General features: G+C 40.5%; 1 protein-coding gene across 2 annotated transcripts in view; it reads right to left on the bottom strand.

Moving 5' to 3' along the window:
• The window catches only part of AP3D1 (adaptor related protein complex 3 subunit delta 1), a 76,142-nt gene that overhangs the window by 20,803 nt on the left and 32,201 nt on the right, over window positions 1-23,138 (bottom strand). For both annotated transcript variants that reach the window (XR_001372377.3, XM_014599820.3), the window contains exons 5-18: window positions 22,195-22,302; window positions 20,960-21,089; window positions 19,531-19,670; window positions 19,168-19,241; window positions 15,258-15,307; window positions 12,421-12,470; window positions 11,878-11,926; window positions 9,457-9,602; window positions 6,649-6,797; window positions 6,326-6,556; window positions 4,480-4,711; window positions 1,564-1,709; window positions 1,267-1,408; window positions 297-368 (exon numbers count right to left, since the gene is read on the bottom strand). Coding sequence is in view for 1 of the 2 variants with exons in the window: in XM_014599820.3 (XP_014455306.1) it covers window positions 297-368; window positions 1,267-1,408; window positions 1,564-1,709; window positions 4,480-4,711; window positions 6,326-6,556; window positions 6,649-6,797; window positions 9,457-9,602; window positions 11,878-11,926; window positions 12,421-12,470; window positions 15,258-15,307; window positions 19,168-19,241; window positions 19,531-19,670; window positions 20,960-21,089; window positions 22,195-22,302 (1,719 nt within the window). In the remaining variant the exon portion in view is untranslated. The remainder of the gene's footprint in view (window positions 1-296; window positions 369-1,266; window positions 1,409-1,563; window positions 1,710-4,479; window positions 4,712-6,325; window positions 6,557-6,648; window positions 6,798-9,456; window positions 9,603-11,877; window positions 11,927-12,420; window positions 12,471-15,257; window positions 15,308-19,167; window positions 19,242-19,530; window positions 19,671-20,959; window positions 21,090-22,194; window positions 22,303-23,138) is intronic.

Here is a 23,138-nt window from a genome sequence, read left to right as displayed (position 1 = left end):
TACTAGGCTTTATGAGATGAATTCATAATTCATATGAGCAAGACTATACCCCACGTTCTTCTAAAAAAGGACCACGACAATTACTGTTACAATGGTTCCCAAACTTCAGGTCAACAGGAGAGTCACAGAAAGCAGACTGGTCACACGATGCTAACTTGTTTCCAGCTCTTCAATACAAAGAGACCTCAAAACAATGGCTGAACACAAGGAGCACTAGTCAGTCCAACTGCCTAGAGGAGAGCCCCTGCATTTGTTCTACTAGATAGTGAAAGTGGTTTCAAGCAAGCCAGACTTACTTTCTGTGGAGACGGAGAGCTTTTAATGTAAAATGGATTGTTTGCCTGTTCTTGCTTCCGGACTTCTCGGCGCTTAAAAAAAAAAGGAAGATATTTGTAGTTACTGCACTGACTCAAGCTCACTCTCCACTTTATTTCCAGACACTGCAAAGTGTGATCACACGGTATATTTGGAGCTCTGAGAACAACTCACAAAAGGCTACAGGGAAATAACGGCTGATTAAACCGCTCCAGTTTTCAAGTTTCATAGTTACAAGGAAGTGTGGCAAACAGCTGTTAAGGAAAAACTACCAAATAATATCCCTCCCGTCTATTCTTCCAAGCTGGGGATGGGAGAGGTGGGGAATTCATGGGTTTCATGGAAAAACACAGGCGCAAAGCCCAACAAAGAAATGCCTGTGTCTAACCCTGCACCCCAAATGTCATTGCAAACTGCGTGTTCCCTGCCAGAAAATGCTAGGGATTGACTAACAGTAAGTAAAAACCCACACATTTACTTCAAATCAAAGTTAAGTGAGTGGCACTTGGTAAAGAACAGTCTCCGTGTTTGCAGCCATCAGAACAACTGGAGAGTTTATGGGGCAAATTTTCAGAAGAGCTGTTCTCCCTGCTGATACCAGGTTCTCAAGAGGTTTAGTTCCCACTTCAGGAAAAAAGGAAGTGGAAAGAAGAGCTCTGCAAGTTGGATGCTGAGCACTTCTGAAAACCTGGTCCCATGTACTTGGCTTTCATCCCAAAGACAAAGGCAATGGGAATCAAGACAACATTGTTATCAGTATGGATTCTCACAAAAATGGAATAGTCAGGTAGTTATATACAAAGATTTGCATCCTTGCTCACTCTACTTCCAACTCAGGAAGCTGTGCAAGGTACATGCCCTCAGCTGCATTAAAAAAAACTATTGCAACTACTTCAGTGATTTTGAATGTACCATTATATTAGTAGTACGTGCATGTCAACATTCACTTACCCTGGCAAGCTCCTCTTCATCCATCTCTGGCTGTCTCTGTCTAGAATGCCTTTGTTCTTCATCATGGAAGATTGTTTTGGGTTTTTCATCTTCAGACTCGCTATCTGAGGGAGGCTCATTGATCCAAGTATCAAGATCCAAGCTAGGAAGAATGGCAACAGATGGATTTACTTACTTACAGCTTAATTCTGTTTCTCCATGCATGTACATATATGTAGGATTTCTAGCTATTTTGATTTAGCTACAGAACTACTACTTATGCATTTAAAGCAATATTGTAAGGATAAAAGAACTTACCCTTCTGGAACCGGCACTTTTTTCTGTGCTTTAGGAGCTACAGGGTTCAGCTCGCCTGCAAACAATGCTATCACTTCCTCAGCTACAGGCACCTCTTTTGCTTGTAGCTTCTGAATATATTTAATCAGCTGCAAGATGCAGGAGGCCTGAAAGCCAAATATAAAAACAAGTTAAAAAACAGTGTCAATGCACCGACTGTTGCTGAATAAGAACCCTGTCTAAACAACTACAGTAAGATGAAGCACGTTGTTAACTGTGCAGATACTGGCAATGGGGGATTAAGGAAGATGGGATTCCTCTTTCAGCAATCTCCAACCTTGGTTATATAAACTTCCAAATCTGTGCCTGTTTCCCATCTGTAACACATGGTTAATCCCTATCAAGTAAGATAGAATCATAGAAAATTAGGGTTGGAAGGGACCTCAGGAGGTCACCCCCTGCTCAAAACACGACCATCCCCAACTAGATCATTCTCACAAAACATTCAGATTCCCTCAGATCCTAAAATGAAGTATATTATAGGTTGAATTTTCAGAAGTGTTTAATGGAGTTGGGAGACCAAGCCACGCTAAAAGCAGAAGATGAGCTACATGGACAAAGTATCGTTGATGCCTGAAGATGACATACATCAACACACACAATTCAGAATTAGGTCCTGAAGTGTTCTGCTAAATCAGGAACCTTGTCTGTCTCTAAATCAGCAGTACCCAACCTAGGGTCACAACCTAAATCAGAGTTGTGCAGGGGGTCCTCAGGAGGGTTCAAGAAGAACACTTCTGGGCTTGCCACTGGCACTTGTGTGCGGTGCTTCTGGGTTCGCCGCTGAGTGTGGCGCAGAACCCCCCCCCAAAAAGGTTGAGAACCACTGCTCTAAATAGCGAGCCTCTACCCATCAGGAATGCTCCTGCGGGGAATATCCCAATGATATGTATGTTCTGTTTCTTCATCTCCCCAAATAGAGAGGCAAATTAAATACCAGATATGCAAAACGGGTAACCAAATTCAGCTACAAAGGATTCTACACTGATTTTTTCAAGGAAGTGGTCAGGATGTATGAGAAAAGTCAGTTACTTGGGGCTTCCGATTTAAAGGAAGTTAGAGTATAAAGCAAGATAGTCTCAGGGAAAAAAAGCACTGATTGACTTGTGTATGCGTTATTTAAATTTCCTAAGAATGTAAAAATCAAAATAAGGACCCATGCTCCTGAGTAACTGCTTCATTCCTTCAGCTTATCATGGTGTTAATGATTCAAAATGAGTAGCCTTACAATGGCTGAGGCCTAAGGAAAGATATTGTGATATTCAAAAGCTTGCCTATGTCTATACCAACCATACAGTTGGTCCAATGAAAGATAATCACCCATAAGAAGTCTTGCCTAGCCTTATAACAGCCACAGTCTGTACTTCATAGCACAATTAATCAAGCAATTGCACAATACTTCAAACAGGGGCAAAAATGAAACATCAACCCCTTTACAAATAGGGAAACTGGCATTAACAGACAGGGAAACTTGATAGTAATTTGAAGTTACTGTGGAAGTAGGAAAGTTACTTATCCTGTCTTTGCTGCTGGAAGCAAGTCAATGGATGATACAAGAAAAGAACTTGCTTCATGATTCAGGCCCTGCTCTAAAATCCAAGCATGCTAATTATTAAATGTAAATGCCTGTGTGCCTTCTCAAAAATGTGGTTTTGTATGCCTTTCCCCGAGACAAACATTTGTAAAACCACACAGACATGTCTACATGGGGCTTTTAGTACTTTTTTTTTTTTTTTAAACATTGCCTTACCTTTCTTACTCTGATGTGATATTCAGCTGCCAAAATTAGACTGCACAGGTTCAAAGAGTCAGGAAGTTTTAAACATATTTTGTTATGGACATAACTAAGCTCGCTGTTTTTATTTTATATTACATGTACCAAAATCAACTAAAAGCTTTAAAGGTTTAAAGTGAACAGAGAAATGAGAGTAATATATGGTTCTAGCTTTCCAGTTCTAATATGTCTCCTGCTCCCACTTTAGTGACCTTTCATTCCCTTCATTTTCCGCACCCCTATAACATTTTTTTATGATTCAGCTGGGAGTGCTTGTGCTATTTTAGAGTGCTGATTCTATTCCCCTGAGAACCCATTTCAAACATCAAATTTTATACTCATTCTTTGCATCGCTTGCTAACACGTAACACTTGACAGTCACCTTGAATAATTTTGAATTACCTCTTGTGGAAAAAAAAAAGTTTTACTCCAAAAGGTGAATTACATGGTATGGTGCAGCACAGTAATGGAAGCAAATAATTTGATGCTACTTTATATGCAAATATTAATATAGCATTTACAGATTCAAACTTTGCAATCACATGCCAGTAACTGCATACTTATTTCTATATTTGGCCTAATGATTAGGGAAACAGGACTGGGTGTCAACTTTGGGCTCCATCGTGATCTTGCCTTGCAAGTGATCCTGGGAAAACTACTCAAACTGCTTCTCACTTTCTACATTGCTGAGGCATGCAAGGTGCAGAATGCAAACATGATCCTTTGATAACAAACATTTTAAGGGAGGTTATTTTGGGGGTTATTTCTGCAGTGTGTGCGTCACACAAACACTGGCTGCATCTACACAAGACGAAGACTGCGCAGCAGCATCACATGGCAGAAAGCATGACACGACGCTACTGTGCAGTAATCTCGGGCTACTGTGCAGTCAGGGTCACAAAAGAGGCTGTTTGGCAGTGCTAATGCGGAGTAACTCCAATTACTCAGCAGTCATTTAGTACTTGTTTATGCAAGTACTAAATGACTGCATAGGAATGACTGAGCAATCAGCATCTCTTGTAGATGCAACCAGACAGCAGAAATAATTAGTATTAGTATCAGAAGCTTGAAGTACAACAGATTTAGAGGTGTTCTTCTCTTACCCTTTCTTGGACTTCTAGATCTGCACTCTGTACAAACTGAGGCAAACGGTCAATCATCAGCTGGGTAATTTCCTGGGATGATTCCTTCTCACCAGCTTCTTCTTTCTGTTGTAGGATGGATGCATAAAGCTTTACCATATTCTGCACATAAACTGCCTGGATGTGACCTGGTAAAGTGGTAACTTTAGGCCTCAGCATTGCTTCCAGGGTCTGGTTTGGTTCCTGAAGGTGTCTAGAAGATTGATGGAAGAAAATGAAAGAGAAATCAATTTAGGAAGCTTGATATGTTACTGAGTTTCACATATCGCAACACAAATTTAGGTATTATGTGTGGACCTCTTACCACCTCTCACTCTTGGTCTAACTTTGCTCCAAAGCCAAAGAATGTTCTTGTTTCAATTTCCATGGCCACCTTCCTAGCCAGGAAGTCTAGAAACTTTGGGTAAAAATCCTATCCTCGTTGAAAATCATTGGGATTATTACCACAGACTTCAATGAGGACAGGATTTTGTCCTTTGTCCTTAGATCCTGAGAAAAGTAAAGAGATGCACAAGAAATTATTCTTATCAACTTGTTTTATGATATTAAGATCTCCCTGTTCTGTAAGTTCCCCTCAATTCTGTTTTGACTGACTGCATTTAATTCATTCTTGTTTTGATATGTACTATAACATAGATTTTTGAAGATGAGCAATACAGAAAATAGCACAGCAATAACACATCTGTAGAAGGACAATAAATACTTGGACTGTACAAACTTTTACTATACCACAATGTGGTAGGCATTAATACTGCTCCATCTGGCAAAGCAACACTTTGGGTTTCCATGCTTACTGTCTCCATGATCTTCCTATTAAAATATCCTCAAGTTACAAGCTTTTATTTTTTAATATAAAGCACTGAAGGCTTAATCTAGAATTTAAATAGTCAAATGAGATTCCTTCCATCTTCTGTGCTGCCAAGAACAAAAGTTCGGTTACACTTCTGCATGGCTCTGAAACGGAACAGAACTAGGCAAGTGAAACTGCTGAAGCACAAGCAGTAATAAAATACAACTTGCACTCTGCCAGTCTTTGTGGTTTTAATCTTCTCATTTTTCCCACTACTGGTTTAAAGCTACACAATGGGGAAACTAGCCAATTACATACACAAAATGATGTCAAATGCAGAAAGCAAAACAACTGAAGAGGGAACTATGTTCTCGCCTCTTATATTCCCGAGATTCAAACTGACAGTTTCCATTTCAAAGCAGATCAAGTTATTGGAGGGACAGTACTTGCTGCCTCTGCTACACAAGTTGAAACTGGAGAAAAAGCAAAGAGACCTACACCAGGATGAGCAGGGGAAAGGAAAGTCAGTCTTATTTAGCCTAGCAAAATAATATGTATACACATCTAGGGGTTTAGCACCAAGGAGAGAGAAGCTTTATCTAAGATAAAAGGACAATATTGGCAAAAGAACACTTAGGTAGGAACCAGCTGTGAGTGAGTTTAACTGGAACTCAAAAATTTTCTGACCCTAACAGGAGTGAGGCTCTTTAACAAGCTTCCAAGAAGAGCAAACTAACTACTTTTAAGATGGAGCCTGATCAGTTAATGAAGAGATGTATTTGATATGGTTACCTGTGACACCAGAGGAATAGACTCAGTGACCCAGGAGATCCCTTCCAGTCCTATGTTTTACACTCCTAAGCCTTAGGGACACACTATTGCTTACTCCCTGAGATGGCATATATTATATATATAGATGCAAGAGTAGCCCAAACATAGTTCCCATTTTGGCTCGAAACAGCTGAATTAGTCTGATGGGAAAGACAGAGGTCACTTAAAAATACCGTTTACACTTACTCTGAAAACTCCCCACATATCCAGGCAGCAGCATAAAGCACCTCACAGATCCCATTCCTCTGGGTGTTGCTGGCTATTAGATGGGCATTGTCTAGAAGCATGGCCATCTGGGAAACCGCAAATTTACGAATAGCTTTAACTCTGATAGCCACATCCAGCATCTGAGCTGCTATGAGATGACCGTGTCGAGTACCTTCCAAACGAGTCAATTCTACCAGGATGCTTATGTACCTACAGGAAGTGGAAGTGAAACATTCTTAATAGGAGGCAAGCAAGGAGCACCACCACTGCTTCTTTCAAAGTGAACAGGTAAAAGCACTGACCATTCAAAGTTTGTGATGTACTGATAATTGGATTGGCTACATATATCTATGATTTTGGTGAGCAACTCGTCCCTATATGTTGTCCCTTCAGCTTTATCCACGTGAATCATCAATTTCTTCACTATCTCCATCAAGTTCTTCTTTGATACCTGTTCAAGAGAGTTAGAAAGATGAGACAAAAAGCCTTCACAACATGCTTCCTGCCAATTTAGTTCCATCTCACAGAAGCACCTGCTATTAGATGCACCTATGTCTGCTTCTGGGTAAGCCAGATACTGGAACACAGGGAGGCAGAAATAAGTCTAGACCAGGACTACTGTACAATTCATCTGCAGCCTGGGACAGTTTCTTGTTGAACTAGTTGAACCTGGTCTTGAGTGCATTTGTTCCAGTCAAATGGCTAAATGAATACTTCTGACTGCTTTCTTGATTTAGCACAAACTTATCAGCCCAGCATGCATTTTAATGAGACCTGACAACTAAATTCAGAATTTTCATTCCCTAATTGCAAGGATGATGGTGATAAAATCTGGCTCCTACTATGCAACCAACTATGAAGCTAGCTGCACTATTTCAAATATGTGCCTTAATTTTCAGTACTTTCCCCAGTAACCAGTCATTCTGATCTCCCCTCAAAATGCAGCACAGTCAAAGGAAAAACTCTATAGAGACCTTTTCTGGCCTCATAGCTCTGCTCTATGCATGCACGCAGAGTTGCACTGAAGGAAAAAAAAAAAGCATGTTATTACTTTCCACTCTTATTATTAATGCAGCATCACTACAGTTCTGCAAGAGCAAACTGTGCTAAAGCTCAGAACCAGTACTATTGGCCATAATACAGAAACCTACAAGAATAGAGTTTAATTTTCAGCTCACGATTAGAGCCTGCCATGTGGCCAACTTGAAAACTCTGAGCTGATTTGACAGTCATTAACATACACACTCCACAGGACCCTGGCAAATATTAAAATTATGGCACGATTTGGATCCAAGGATATGTTCTATCCCCAAAATTGTAAGCCCTGTGTATGACAGGACAACAAACTATGTTTGGAACAGGGCATATAACGCCTCAAAATTAAAACAGGGCAACTGCCAGGGCTGAACCAGCCAAACCAGGACTTGCAGCTGCTTCCAACCTGATCCCAGGAATTGTTTAGGGAAGTGGTATTCAACCTTTTTTCCCATTTGCAGACCCCTAAACAATTTTGAATGAAGGTGCTGACTCCTTTGGAAACTTGGAATTTTAAGTGGGGGCAGTCACGTACTTTTCATTGATCAAAGTCATCTTTTGCGGACACCTTAGACAGTCTGCAGCCCCCCAGGGGTCTGTGGAACAAGTTGAAAACCACTGCTTCAGGGGGATGGAGCAACCTGCGTGCTGAACCCGAACTGCCCCATGGTCCCCTGTAGTGCTCAGCTAAGAGATGGGATGGGAGCATGGAGCAGTCCTGGGTCTGGGACACATGCTACGCTCAATTTAAGTCATGATACAAACCAACCACAATGATGTTCCACATTAAGTGTGATTTGCTGTTTTGTCACACCACAGATCAGCTGAATGTGGCATGTTACAATGTATGCTGCGATTAACAGAACTGGACCATAAATATAATGTCTGCCAAGTTCATGCTGTCAGTTTATAAGTCACTTTTCAGAGTGTACCTTGGAACACAGTGACCTCCTGAGAGTACTGTAAAGCACAGTGACCACATTGTCTCAAGCTAATCTTATATCCTCTATTTGTCAGTATGTAGATGGAAAGATCTCCAAGGAAGTTTAGGTAATATGGAAATGCTGCTAGAAATCAGAATATAGCACGGTTCCTTTTAAGGCAGCATTCCAGGAGGATGCTATACATCATTGTCTGATGAACCATCTTTTGCATAATGTGTGAAAACAGATTTTCACATCCTGTAATCAAGGTTAATACCTGCTGCATTTTTCAGAAAAAAGAAATATTTAAAGTCCTATAAAATTTTGTTCAGTTCATTACTTTTGGTTTGGTTTGTTATTGTAGGGTTAGCAGCCTAATTACAAAACTACCAGGAACTCCCCCCCCCCCAAACTTTGATACAACAGTCTTTATTTCAGTGCCTCAAGCTTTTCAATGATGAGGAATGATAAAATCTGCCATGAACCATCCCACACAGATGAACTTTAGGGAGTTGAGGCTTTTCAATGAAAGACCTTTTGTATACAAAGTTATAATTAGAGCCCCCTCAAAGATCAACAAGATTCTGTCCATAAAGCTGCTTAGCATACATGGCATTATTAAAGTTTCCTTGGACAGCAGCCACACATACAAATGCAGGCACACAACACACACAGGCAAACACCCAAGGTGCAATTCTGTGCTGTGCCACAGTAGAGCAAAGACAGCCAAAATGAAGGTAAAAGGGGCTTTAAGCAACCTTTGTGCCTGTCCAATCCTGGGCTGCTCTGTCATTCTGGTTTAATATACACAGACTTCCGGGCCTGTCCAAGTCATGTTATATTACATTAAGGACTGAAGGGTTATCTGGAATTCTGAAAGCATTGTATGCTATTTCTCCATCCTGCGTAAGTGTGGTAAACTATGTCAGGGCATCTTCACAAAGCAGCCTTATGACAGTCTTTCATGGCGTCTCCACCAGGAATTTTTCTCCACACAAATGAAGCTTTTAAAAGCTTGTGTGCATCAGACTAGCCCTTTTACACAGCATAAAAGGCATCAGAGTGAGGATCTCACTCTAAGGTTTTTTTAGGGGTTGTAAATAAAGGGGCCTGGAGGTGGGGGAATGAGAGAGGATATACAATAAAACGTACCATGCCATAGAGGAGATCTAAAGCTCGGAGTCTGATAGACTCATCCTTGTCATCCAAACACTGGAGAATAAGATCCTTGTGAGACTGAACTGACTTAGGATGGGTTTTCAGGATTTTGGACATTGCTAGTAATCCCAGGTACTTCACTGTGAAAAAAGACAAAATACAACTTCTTTCCAAATATAGAAATACTGTATGGTCTTGAGTAAGATTCTGAGGTAGACAGACTTTCTATTCAAACCTCAAATTTTTAATAAGCTGAAATAAAAGCTCTCTGATGAGAGACAAAAGGTCTATTTCAGATTCTTTTGGCTAGCAACATCTAATTAGGACCCCAATTCTGCCCGGAATGCCTTTGGGCTCTCGAACCTGAGTGGATCAGAAACGGGGCAAACCCAACCTGCCTCTCACTTCCTACATCAATTTAAAATCCAGTTGATATAAGGCTCCAGAACAGTCAAAGATTAACAAATGAAGCACTCACTCAGAGCAATTGTCTACATGGACTCAAATTTTAAAGACCAGCAGGCAGGAACCTCACAGTTTGTGCTGACAGTTTTATTTAAGTAATGACTGCAGAACTAGTATGCCAGAGTAACTACAGACCTTAAAACATCAACTTAGAATACTGCTGTGTGAAAACGTGGACTGAATCATGTAGCTACCATGCAAGATCCTGACAACTTCTTCAGCCTCCCCAGGAGACAATACCAGAACCCTAGTGAAATAATCACTAATTTGTATAATTGGATCTAATCGAGCTAATTCAAGGATCTAATCTAGCAACAATGTTACTCTTGTTCTTTCAAAGTAAGATAAAAGAGTTCTAACTACACTAAGTGTGCAGAGTTTGGTTGGAGTTGCAGCGTGGAAAAGAAAACTGGCAGGTGAATTATCCTATTTAAATGGAAATTAGATCCGCGTTTTCCATTTCTCATGGAAAATTGTGGATTTTCCCCTTTAAAGGAGAAAAACCTAGATTTTCTCCTTTGAAGCAGGAAACCAGAGCTGCAGGGAGTGGGAGGAGGGCAATCGGAGGCAGGGGGTGCCATGTATACGTGCGCAAGTGCATGAGGCAGCCAGGCAGGGTGATGGGAACAGCCCTGCAGCTGGATACAGGTAAGATTATGGGAGGGGGAAGGGGGTTGGAGGGTGAGACCTAAAGGAGTTGCACTCTCTCTACAGAACATCATGTAAGGTAGACCAGCAATGAGAGTAGGCTTGAATCTCTCCTACACTTAAAGCTCGTATTATGATTACTAAACAGGCTGTCTTCATAGATAGCAGAGACAGCCAGTTGCTAGGAAGGACTTCAAATAAAGGTTGCATTAATCTGGTTAAAATGATATTTTTAGTCTTAAGGTGTCCTAGAAAAGTAGTGGACTACTGGACTAAGTGGGGAGAACACACATTAATAGGGCCATTGAGGAACCTAGTAAGCACTGGACTTTTTTGTTCTAGACTAATGTTGAAGATCTATCGATTGCTATCCCTGCCAGAAAATGACGTTCTACAAGACCAAATCCCTGACCATCTGCTCATGGTTATCTATGAACTGCCTTTTGAGATGGTTTACTAGTGTGGTAGGTACTGAAGAATAGGTGTGACACACGGATCTGTGCGAGATCAACAACTTCTTAGCACAGAGGACAGGGGATGTCAGTGCTCCTTGACTGTTGACAAAACGCTGTTGTCATACTGCCCATGACTATTAGGACTGCCATTTCCAAGTGACACCAAATAAATGCTCCGAACACTACACAAACACCTGTGAACAGTAACTCAAAGACAACAAGAACACCACTTGCCTACTTCACAGTGATGTTATGGAGCTTAATCAAAATGTTAAATGCTCTGAGCTCCTGGTATGCAAATAGTTCTAACATTGCAAAACGGAATTACTATATTGAATAGGGGCCCCACTCTCTTTTGAACATATTAAAATTCTCTCTACAGATGGATAGAAGAGGTTCTTCACGAAAAAAGATTTAAGTTTTAGTAAATGGTAACTCGTATTACCATATTTCCAACCATGAGCAAGTCAGGTGTTCTTGTACTTCACTATTATGTTTTTTTATTCTATATAATAACATTACTTGCATGTGCCTCCTCAGTGGAAAATGTGAAAGGAAAAAAACCAGAACATTCTACTTTTAGATTTACCATATAACAAATAGCACCAATTATTCAGCTAGGTCATTTTTAAAAAAGGCAGCTGGTGGTAAGTAGACGTTTAAATGTGACGCTATACAAAAACATAAAATTACTACCTAGACAATACCAGCTTTTCTTTGCAAAGTATTGGGCATTGTGTAGTATTGAATAATTTTACTAGAAGTCCTTGTTGCTTTAATACTTCCGCCAGTTAGCCCCATCAGGATGCTTAATGAAAGCCTCTAAAGCAACAAACAACATACTTACAGTTCTGGTCAGAATCTTCTATTAGTATTCTCAACTTCTGAACGCAGAGCTGGAGAAAAAAGTGCAAGTTGTAATTAACATCAGTTTTGGAATAGTTTGTAAAGCTATTTTTCAAATAGCGGTCTCTCCTTATGTTAGTGTTGCCTTCAATATGTGAGAAAGCAGCGTAACCAGGGTGTGCAACTTCTGGTGAGAGAGCATTATTAACAGGTAAAATGAAGGGAACAACGTTCTCATGACTGTACTTCTGGTGACAGCTAAATCAAAAGCAAGAGCAAAGCTTCCTAAACGGACTCAGGTTTTCAGGTGCCCTGTCCTCTCCTGCCCCCCACACCTGTTAAACAAAAAGCAGAAGACAGGGAGAGAAGGGAAACTAAGGGAAGTTTAGGAACCTTTCTAAGAATGCACTAGACATTAAGGGCCACTGTAAGTGAGAACTATACCATCGGAAAGCTTCTCATTCAAACATCTGGAGTGCTTCTCTCCCTCAAACCAGCAGGAATTATGTAGCAAAAACATCCATTCAAGAAAGAAGTGCTGTACCTGGATGCTGGCACTGTGATTCGGCATCCCAGAAGACAGAGAGATCAAAACTGAAAAACAAAAAAAACCCGCATTAAAATTAGCTATATTTATTTAGAAAAGCCAAGTATAAATTAAGTAAAATTTAATATACAGTAGCCAACCTAAGAGTCATATGAAAAAAGGATTCATGGTCTCACTTCAGAGCTTTCTAGCTGACAGACAAAAATCACAGGCTGGGTACAATGTTAACAGCTATCATGTCTCAGATCAAGCAAGGCCCCAAGACAAAAATAACATTTGATAAAATAAGGGGGAGCTGTACAGACAGACAGTTGGGGAAGCTTGGACAGTGCACCTTTTCATTCTGCTTTGCTCTTACTAAGGTTCTTAGTTTTTAACTCTTTCCATCTAGCAGCCAAAACACTATAAATCAGCAGGGATCTGTGTTTTCCATTTCCCATGGAAAAATGTGGATTTTCCCCTTTATAGGAGGACAAACCCAGATTTTCCCTTTGAAGCAGGAAACCAGAGCTGTGGGGAGTGGGAGGAAGGCAAATGGAGGCAGGGGGCACCATGTGCATGTGCACAAGTGCATGCACATACACACGTGGCTGGCAAGAAAGCCAGGCAGGGAGGTGGGAACAGCCCTGCAGCTGGATACAAGACTATGGGAGGGGGAAAGGGGTTGGAGGGCCAGGGCTTGGAGATGATCCGGGCACGCCCACTGGCAATGCATTGAAGGGAGAGGGGGTTTCTGCACTGACAGCAAGGCACAGGGCTGCAGCCTGGCCAGACCAGCACAGGAAAACTCAATGCTCCTGCAGTCACCAGGAGCCCCTCAAGCTGTGCCACCATAGCCACCGAGGTGAGGTGCCCCCTGCCCACCTGGCAGCAGTGGGGGCAGTGGTGGTGTAGAGTTGTGGTGCCGTGTTCCCCCCCCTCCCCCCCACACACACACTGTGGAGGCATGCAGAAAGTGCCTCATCTCGGTGACCATGGTGGAACGGCTGGCACAGGGCTCCTGGCAGCAGCACCAAGTCTCCCATGCCAAATCTCAGCTGCTGGGCCATGGAGGTGGCTCCTGCCCAGTTGCTGGGCCATGGAGGAGGCTCCTGCCTGGCCAGGCTGCAGCCTGTGTCCCATGCTCCGCTGCTGGTGTAGAAATCTAGGGAGGCATGTGCCCCCCTCTCCATTTCCACCCCCAATGCATCACCAATGGCATCATCTATGCCCACCCACCTGCTGCCCCACACACCCACCTGGTGCAGGGGGGAGCAAGTCTGGGGGCGGGCAGGGAACAAGGGGCAACATCATGGACCGGCTGCTCAGCACCACAAAGCAGCAGGGGAGGGAGGGGAGGGAAGGGGCAGTTGCAGCTGGACCCAGGTCCTGGTGAACAAAGGGGGCAGGGGGAGCTCTGATTTTCCATGATTTAAAAAAAAAAAAAAAATGCCAAAAATTATAGGCATTTAGTTGTGTTTTTTTGTTTGTTTGTTTTTTTACCAGAGAAAACCAGGATCCCTGGTCATCAGTGACTACAGCTGAATTTTAAGCCTAGTTTCCTAAGTGAATGAGGTGTACACAGAATCCTGCTCCAAGTAATTATATTAGACCCAATCAAATTAGAAAGTCTTAGAGGCCAAAGCCTTTGTGTAGCTCTGGCAGTGTGCAACTCCCTGGCAGAGAAGGTGGAGACACCGTGCTTTGCACCATCACAGTGCAGACTTCTCTATAGCAACAGATAGGTCATTAAAAGGCAGACAGAAACCACCTCCCTTGCTGGACAACACATTTTCTATATCACATCTTCCGAACTTACTAATTCTTATTATTTTTTCCCCCCTAATAACCCTGCTAAGCCACATTTATGCAGAAGTCTGCAGGATTCTATTTGGCTGATGCATAAAGAGGACCGCTGGTTTAGTCTGGCAGCCTGAGAGGCAGCTCTATGGTTTTACATCATAAGTACGTGTTACGGTTTTGTAACTCATTGTAATTCAAACGTTCAACAGGCTTTGATGAATTGTTTCTGCGAGTCTGAATTTCCCTTTTAACTACAGCAAGGTGCATCACAGTGGGAAGTTATCTTCTTTGTCTCAGGACAGCACTCTCGTATCCGGCAATAGAATTCACATCGGGTTGCCAGGGTCATTCTCTACCACCAAAACTTTGCAAAGCAGAGCTGGCAGAGTGGCTGAAAAAGATGTTTCCTCTCTTCTGAGGAACTGCCTCAGGGTGCCAGGTCTCTATGCCACCCTTCTGCAGGATCCCATGCTTAAAATTTCAGAGCCTACTGGGTTAAAGGGGCTGACATTTAGAAAAACCCTTGAGAAAGATCAGAGGATCTTAGCCAGAGTTGGAAACAGCTGGGAAAACCCACACTGCCTTCTTTACAGGTTATTTCAGAGTAAAACCAGATCCCAACTCGCTTCACAATTAAATATAAAACAATTTCACTTAAAGATTTTCTGAAGCAGACCACTGAACTATATTCCTAAAAAGACATGCTAGAAACTAAACTCCTGTTTTCAGCAGTCAGGTTATGAAACCAGAACTATTTTAAAAATCCTAGGCATTACTTGAAAGTTGGCATATTAGTTTTATTAATGCTACCTTTTAATTTTTTCTGTACATTGAGCAAATTAGATACATACTTTTTCAAAGTGCATCCACTACCTATTGGTAGTAAAGGGTTTCATTTATGTAGTGAAGCACACTGAAAAGACTGCTTAACACAATTTAATTTAGTTATAAAAATTAATGAATAGACTTTATGTAAAAAAGGGATTTTAGAAGTGGTGTTAATTGCTACTGAAGTTAATAAAGCTCTTTTCTGGGTTAATTTCAGTTCTCACCTGCTATTACTGTGTTCACACATTCATACAGAAGAGACATGGCTGAGGTGCTGAAGTGAAGAAACAGAAATCAAGTATTTTAGAGAAATAGAAAAAATATATCACATTCTGAAGCGTTCTCAGCAACATCTTTGATCTAGTTAACACCTTTTATTACACAGGAAATTGCCAATCTTCTCTCTTCTCTATATACCTTTAAACTAGATGAAATAATTATTATTCTCCAAGGTGTTCAGTGGTCAATCTTCACCCAATGTGTTTAAACTTGGGGAGACATTGATGGTAAAAAGCTACTTTCGATCCATATCCCTGACACATTCATCATGTTCTGCTTTAAACCATTTCTTCTCAAAAAACAAGGAAGTAGTAGCAACATCATTTGAGGAGGTGAAAAGGGAAGCAATGACTCAAAGGCTCAGCATCAAGAACAAAATACTGAAATGACAATTTGATCCTTCATCCAATAATCCATGATATCCAAGGCCTATAATAAGGAAGAATCCCAAAGAATCTCTCCTCCAAGACAAATCTGCAGTGCTCAGAAGCTGATTCTTTCATGCATTCACTAGTATATCTCCATTACTCACCTCTACAAGGCAACAGTCTGCTTTTTTTTTTTTTTTGGTAAACGCACCTTATCTTCCCAAACTCCCAACATAAAACATCAGTCTGTTCAACACCCTGCACAGGAAGTGCTGTTCTGAGGATCTCAAAAACATTTAATGCTGATGTCCTCATTTATCTACGAGGAAAACGAGACTGAGAAGTGAAGTGATTTGCCAGTCGCACAGCGGGCACATCTACATGTGGAATTAATGCGACTGAGTAAACGTTCCACACTAAACTGCTCCCAGGCACAGAGTCTACACATATACTACTGCACAGTAAATAACTCTGCAGTAGGATAGTACTTGTATTTGCAAGTACTACCCTGCTGTGGACTTCATTAGCTTCCTGCAGCTTAACAACTGCATGTGTAGATGCACCCACCATGACTGACAGTGATACAGGAGCAGAATGCAGAGGAACAATCCGTCAAGGTATTGGGCTAACAATTCCTGAATTAGCAGTCACAAACGATACTGAAAGTGAGTCGGAACAGTTTCTAGCCACTCGGTATGATAAAAATTAGGACTTTATTTTATTTTTTCTGCATAGTTAGTGGTGTGTGGCAAGTGTCTTGATGGACAGAATCATGGAAAAAATAAGTCTGGAAGGGGTTTCAAGAGGTCATCCAGTCCAATCCTGCTCAGAGCAAGACCATCCCTATCTAAACCATTCCAGACAAATATTTGTCTAACTTGAAGTTATAAAGTTCAATGATGGAGTTTCTAGCCCTGCTCTAGTGTTCAACTACTCTCACGGTTAGGAAATTCTCATGGGTGAGGCTTGACTAGTGCTGAACGGAGTGGAAGAATCACTTCCAATGACTTGGATATATTAACAGGAGCATTATATGCAAGTATGCGATTAGCTTCTCATTTTTTTTAAAGCAACACTACTACATTGCTAACTCATTCAGTACGAGACAACTACGCCCCGGCCCCTTCTCTGCAGTACTGCAGCCAACCCAAACTGCTCCACGCTTCGTATTTGTGTATTTCTCCTAAGCCTAGTACTTTGCACATTTTCTTATTGAAATGTCAACCAATATATTTCATTTTTCTAATTTAAAATCAAGGTCACTTTGACTTTTCCTCCTGCCCTCTAAAGTACCTCCTACTCCACCTAGTTGGTGCTACATACAAATTTAATAAGTGTACATTCAGTCCCAGACTCCAAATCATTAAGGAAGATTTTGAGTAGTATGGACCCAAGACAGACCTTTGAGGAGCCTCTCTTGATACCTCCTCCCAGCAAGACATTGAGCTGTTGATAACTACTCTGAGCACAATTACCCAGCCAGTTATACACATGCATTCAATTAAATGACACTAGACTAGGAAACGCCATGATTGATAAGATGGGAACCAACCAGACTTTAGGTTACAGTCCTCACAAATAATTAAATGAGTAACTAGTGTGGGAGCAGGGCGAGGAGGTGAGAGGGAGAGGGGTGCAGATATACATACTGTCCATCTCGTTGCTTTTCTTGGAGAAGTACTAAATTTGTATATTTGCCAGTGCTGCAATGAACTGAACCCTCTTTAGGTATTTGGATGCAAGCCCGCTGGCTGTTCGAGAGAAAGATGGGTTACAGCAGACATTTTCTTTCCTTAGCCTACACTTAGTAACAAATGGGCTTCTCTTATAGCAGCATCAACTGTGAAGACTAAAGTAGTTTTCGATTAAAGTTATTAACCACATGTAAGAGTAACAGCAAGTGAATTAGCCATCAAGAGAAAAGTTCAACACTTACGGCCTGACCTCACTCGAAAAATTTAAACTTGAGTTAATCAAATGGGAGTTAACTTGAGTCATCTGATTTATACATGCCAGTCTGGATATTCCAGACATACCTGTGGTTTACCCATAGTTCGCCTGAAGCCTATGGTATAGGTATATCTCCTTAATTAGCAACTGCAAGGCAAATTTGATGCAAATGCATTCCAAAGCAACCCTGAGATTCTGGGGCCTGACCCACCCCCTGGGGACAAAGTCCACCTAAGGGACACACTGTGACAGCCCTCCTCTCTTGGGTAGAAGTAGGAGGACCACCTAGAGAGCCAGGACAAGCCAGAAAGCCAGCAACACTGGCAAAGATGAACCACTGCAAAACATCACTACAGCAACTATCACTTGGGGACTGGTATACAGTGCTCAAAACTAAAGTCAAATCTGCAGTACTCCTGAGGGAAGATGGCAACAGCAACATCACCTGTCCTCACGAGGGAAGAATCTACTTAGGATTCAACCGTCTTTATATATAAAAAGATACAGGTCAGGACTTCCAACCCCAGCAAAGATGAAATTTGGGTCTCTGTGCAATTATTCTGGCAAAGTCCCATCTTAATCATGTTATTAACTAACACTGTGTTAGTAACTAGTATGCCTTTAATTTTATATTTATTGAATTGGCTAACTGTTATATTTCTGTTCAGGAGCAGATATGGAGACTTAAATGAGTGGACATAAAACGGTCTGAGCAGTTCTCTGTCCCCAGTCATGGAAGATATTGAGCATATACACAACAGCTTGCCTGACCCATCTTTCTTCTCAACAGGAAGAGTCTGCTCCTCATGCGTATGTGAAGCTTAACGGATTTTTTTTTCTATGACTAGGGTTCCTAGAGTTAAGGACTTCTTTCCTAAAGCAGCCACTTTTTTGGATACCAAATTTAAGAACTCTCATAGGCCAAAGCAGAGGGGACTGCAAAGGGAGCTTAATGACAATGAGACATCTTCTGCTTCCTTTGTCCAGCCTGTTAATGTTTTATTATTAGACACCAGCTGGGGAAAACATTAAAGTCAAATCTTACAAAACTGTCACGAAACTTTTCCAGCCTGGGCACAAGATACATTCATCTGCCTTGCAATAATGGTTTTAGGAGTATAAAACATGAAGTTTACTTATAAGACCAAAAAAAGCTATGAACCATAGGAACATGAGTGAAAAAAAAGGCTGAGTGCTGTGTACATGCCTTTTATAACCTAGAGTTTAACTGTACACTCAAAAGTAACCTCCAGCTTCAGGTAAAGAGGGAACAAAGTGGATTACATTAAAATTCACCTTTTGTTCACTCGCACATTGGCTAAAGTCCTGCATTTCCAATGACTTGAAGATATTTTTTTAAACAGATATTTAGTTTCATTAGAACTTTTCAAAAAAGAGCTGCTCTAGTGTAATTTTAATTTGATGCTTGGAACCAAGACTTCCCAGATGCAAAAACACAAGCTCTTTAAGTGCTAGCAAAGTAGCTGCCGAGCTATATGAACTAAGGAGAAGAAAACAATATCTTTTTAAAACTTACCTATGTATGAGATTGGTCAGTGGCTCAATCAGCTTTTTTCCCAGTCTAGGTTCTAATGGAGTAAGAGCACCAAACTATTTGGAAGTTAAAAAAAGAAGGAAAAATTAATTTATCAGCACATTTTCAGTAGAGTAAGACAAGAGCTATTATACTTTGCGTTGTAACTGATAAGAAATCTACATTAAGGAAGATGTGTTTTCCATTGGCTCTCATCTTCCCTCCCATTATAAGAAATGTCTGCTTCTCATCCTTTTATTCAGATGTACATGTAATCATGCCTCCAAGTGATAGCTTTATTTTCACACCCACACTGCTGTTAATTAGAATGCAGCCCTGAAAACACAGAAGAACTAGGATACTTGCCAATTTTATAATTTTAATGAGGACCCAATTATTGGTTGATGATGTCATCAACTTAAAAAAGAGCGGAGCGAGGGAAAGGTAATTCTTGGGATTGCGTCTGGCCAGCTCACAAATAACATTTACTGCAGCGGACTGTACACCTGGGAAACAAAAGTAGGAGAGAAGGAGATCCAATCAGTAAACTGATTGCCATTTGCTTTCCAGACTCAGCCCCCAAACAAGAACAGCCTTGCGCTAGTATGGGGCTGTGGTTACTGCTTTGCCTCATTTCCAAAGACACTAATTCTCTGGAATGAACTGAGCTTCTGTATTTTAAGATGGATCTGTAAGAGATGTTTTAAAGCTGAAAAAATGGTACAAACTCATTTATGACAAACAGGTGTCTGATTTTCTGCTTGGAAGTACCAGGGACATAATTCCCCATCTTCCCTGGTTTGAGAATTTACTGGAGTGGAAGGAGCAAGAAAGATGCTGCACCATTAGTACTCCCACATAAAAGATCCCAACAAAACCTTCCTGTCTCTAGAGTGTTCCTTATTCATTTAAAATTAAACATTAGCTGTAAAACAGTCCAACTAAAATCCTTTCCTTCTCAGTTGCTCAAATCTCACTTGCCTGTTTCTTAGTTCATACTCTTTGCAGTTTTCTAATGCAAGACACAAGTAAACACATTTTTGAAAAGCCTCATAATAAAGCATTATGGCAGATTTTTCCTCTCTTTGGATGTTACTTTTATAAAACATTACTAGCAGCTTTCTTACATCTCATTGTAAAGTGGGTTTTATACAGTTTGTCAACCAAGTTACTGAATCTGCTTTCATTCTCTAACTAAAACTTTATTGAAATTTGCTGGCTTGCACACAAGGTGGAACTTTTTAAATAGACAAACCGCATTTCAATTCAGCAAGGAAAGATAGCCATCCTAACTATGTGTTTTGGAAAGACTATAGGAAAATGAATATTTATGGCCAGCAACTGCAAGTTTTCCATTCCACCACTTTTAAGCTGCACTATGTGTGACACAGTATGGATGAATTCAAGAGGCAGCTTAGGCCTCAAAATTTAGAATTAAATATACAAAAAGAGAGAGATTTCTGTTGAGCTATGTGAATTTTTTTAACTATATTTTATCCCTCAAAATTGCAACCCAATCACTACAATTTTGTGCTAGCGAATAAGCATCAAAAACTTAAATTCTTAAGAGTCTTTTCATTAACCAAGCAAATAAATGATAGAGCATAACACTCAGCAAGTATAAATACTTTTTCTGCATTAAGATTAAATCCGCTATTTCAGTTTCAGTAATTTTGGCTTGGTTCAAAAACAATCAGCTCTGCAGTCACCATCCTTTACTTCCTATAAAAACTGACATGAACCAACGACATACATGTTCCTTTTAAACAAAAAGAATTTATCAAAATTCACCAACCAGGATCTGGATCCTCCAGCTTCTCTTTAAGGCGAGGGAATGCAGGACGGAGGGACTCTGGGTATTTCAAAAACACTTTGTACATGATTAACACTGCCTTCTTCCTGATATAAGGCTTCGTGTGAGACATCTGTTGGAGAAGCAATTGCGATCAGACTCCTAACATGTTCATATTCCCACACGTTCCTTCTGTGGTTGATGTTTTCACATCAACACCTACAAAACTTGGTTCTGCAGGGCCTCTTTCTGCAAGCTGCTTTTAAGACTTTTACCATTTAAAGAGAACAAAGTATTGTCACACAAGTTAAAAACAAATAATGAAAGTAGTCCCTTTAAGCTGACCAAGGAGATGCAGTTTACAGGAGACCAGTATTCAAGGATCAGCAACAGAACTCCCCACTCTGAATGTATGGTGAAGGTCTGCCTCTAGCTTGCCATTCACCTTGTAGAATATGAAGACTTCAATTACTATCTTTCAGTCAAGCATGCTGCATCAATTAGTGACCGCAGTGAAATGACTGAGAACAGGGGAATAAAATATTCTAGAGAAAAATCTGGTTAAATCGACATCTTCATTAAACACATGGATAACTTCTTCACCATTATGCTGATAATATTTTAAAGATGTATAAAAGCCAGAGTTCATTTATATGTATTACTTTACCCTATACGACTGGTTTGGGTCAGAATATAATTGCATCTTGGTTCTGCAAACCCATCTAAATCATCTAAGTGCAGACAAGACTTCAAAGGGCACACAAAATAAAAGGAGGAAAGTACCAAAAAATCCCCACTTGTGTCAGAGAACACATCCTGGAGCAGAAACATTATCTGTTAGGTTCAAGATTAGTTTTTTAGGAGGAAAACAATCTGATCATTGTAAGGTGACAGAAGTGATGTGGAAAGCTGTATTACCAGGTCCAAGCAATTCATGCTTAAAAAACTGCATCATGTACTTGATTCAGATGGGAAGTAGTCCCATTTTCAAAATGTTTTAAACTGAACGCAGGGAGCACAATTAGTTTGCTGATTTGGGACTTGGACTGCCAGAGATTAATGCAAATTATAGCAGCACAGCTCTCAAACACCAGAAGTATTAAAATGAAAATTACAACTGTTTCAGGCATTGTAGTCCTACATACTATTGGGAACAGTAAATTTATAAAAACAGCTTAAAACACATTCTAGCCCCCAAGAAATCCAGAAATAGGGAGCTAGTATCTGTCTCAACTCACCAGAGTCATGATGTCATTTGCCAAGTCCCTGGCAAGATCTGGAGTAACAAAACAGGACAAGCCAGTCAGTGCAACTCCAGTATCATACTGGTTAGGGCTACTCAGATCCTAAAAAAGGAGAGAGAGGCTCAAAAACTTCTGATTTATTCAAAGGTAATTTAGGATTAAGAGGTATGAACATCTAAAAATAGGGCACTTGTATTCATTTAACACATACCAACCAAGAGTTTCATTTTACTGGGATATCTGTGCCAACTATTTACTCTATCTATTGCAAAAATGTCACCCAAGCCCTCCTTGCTTCTCCCTTGAATCAAAATATAGTTAGCCACTAGTTTAAAACAGACTATAGTCTGCATAAACTACCAATGCAAAGACTGAAATAAAAGTATTTAGAAACATCACACTCTTGTGGCACTTCAGAAGTGGCATATGCCTCTGGAAAAAAATGGGAGTTTTTATGAATATTCAAAATCTTAAAAAGCAGAGATAAAATCTAGACTGTACTGAAGTTACAACAGGGGTTTTAATCACCAACTTCACTAGGGAAGAGGCTTTGACTGCTCTTCAAGACTGTATCCTGCCTTAACCTTCCTGTGTGATTTGTGAATAAAGGTTGTCTTCAAAGTTTTTGTTAAATACAGTTTTGCCTTCTCAGTAAAGACAAGCTACCAACTAAGCTGTAGAATGCATTTTATCTAATTTTCTCTGTATTTTGTTTGAATTCAACGTATTATATCATCTTTCAGGTATTTCCAAGCTGTTAGATGATTGTTTAATAATATAGTTCTGTCAATTTATTACATACAAAGATGATAAAAACAAAACAATCTTGGAAAAAGGCAGTATTGCAGGATCAACCTTTAATTACAGTAATTAGGGAACAGAAAGTGTTAATAAACATGGATAAAGTTTTGCTATATGAACTTGCAGGTTTAATGTTC

This window comes from Alligator mississippiensis, chromosome 16 (genome assembly GCF_030867095.1).
Source record: "Alligator mississippiensis isolate rAllMis1 chromosome 16, rAllMis1, whole genome shotgun sequence".
Lineage (NCBI taxonomy): Eukaryota > Metazoa > Chordata > Crocodylia > Alligatoridae > Alligator > Alligator mississippiensis.
This window is presented reverse-complemented; position numbering and strand designations above follow the sequence as displayed.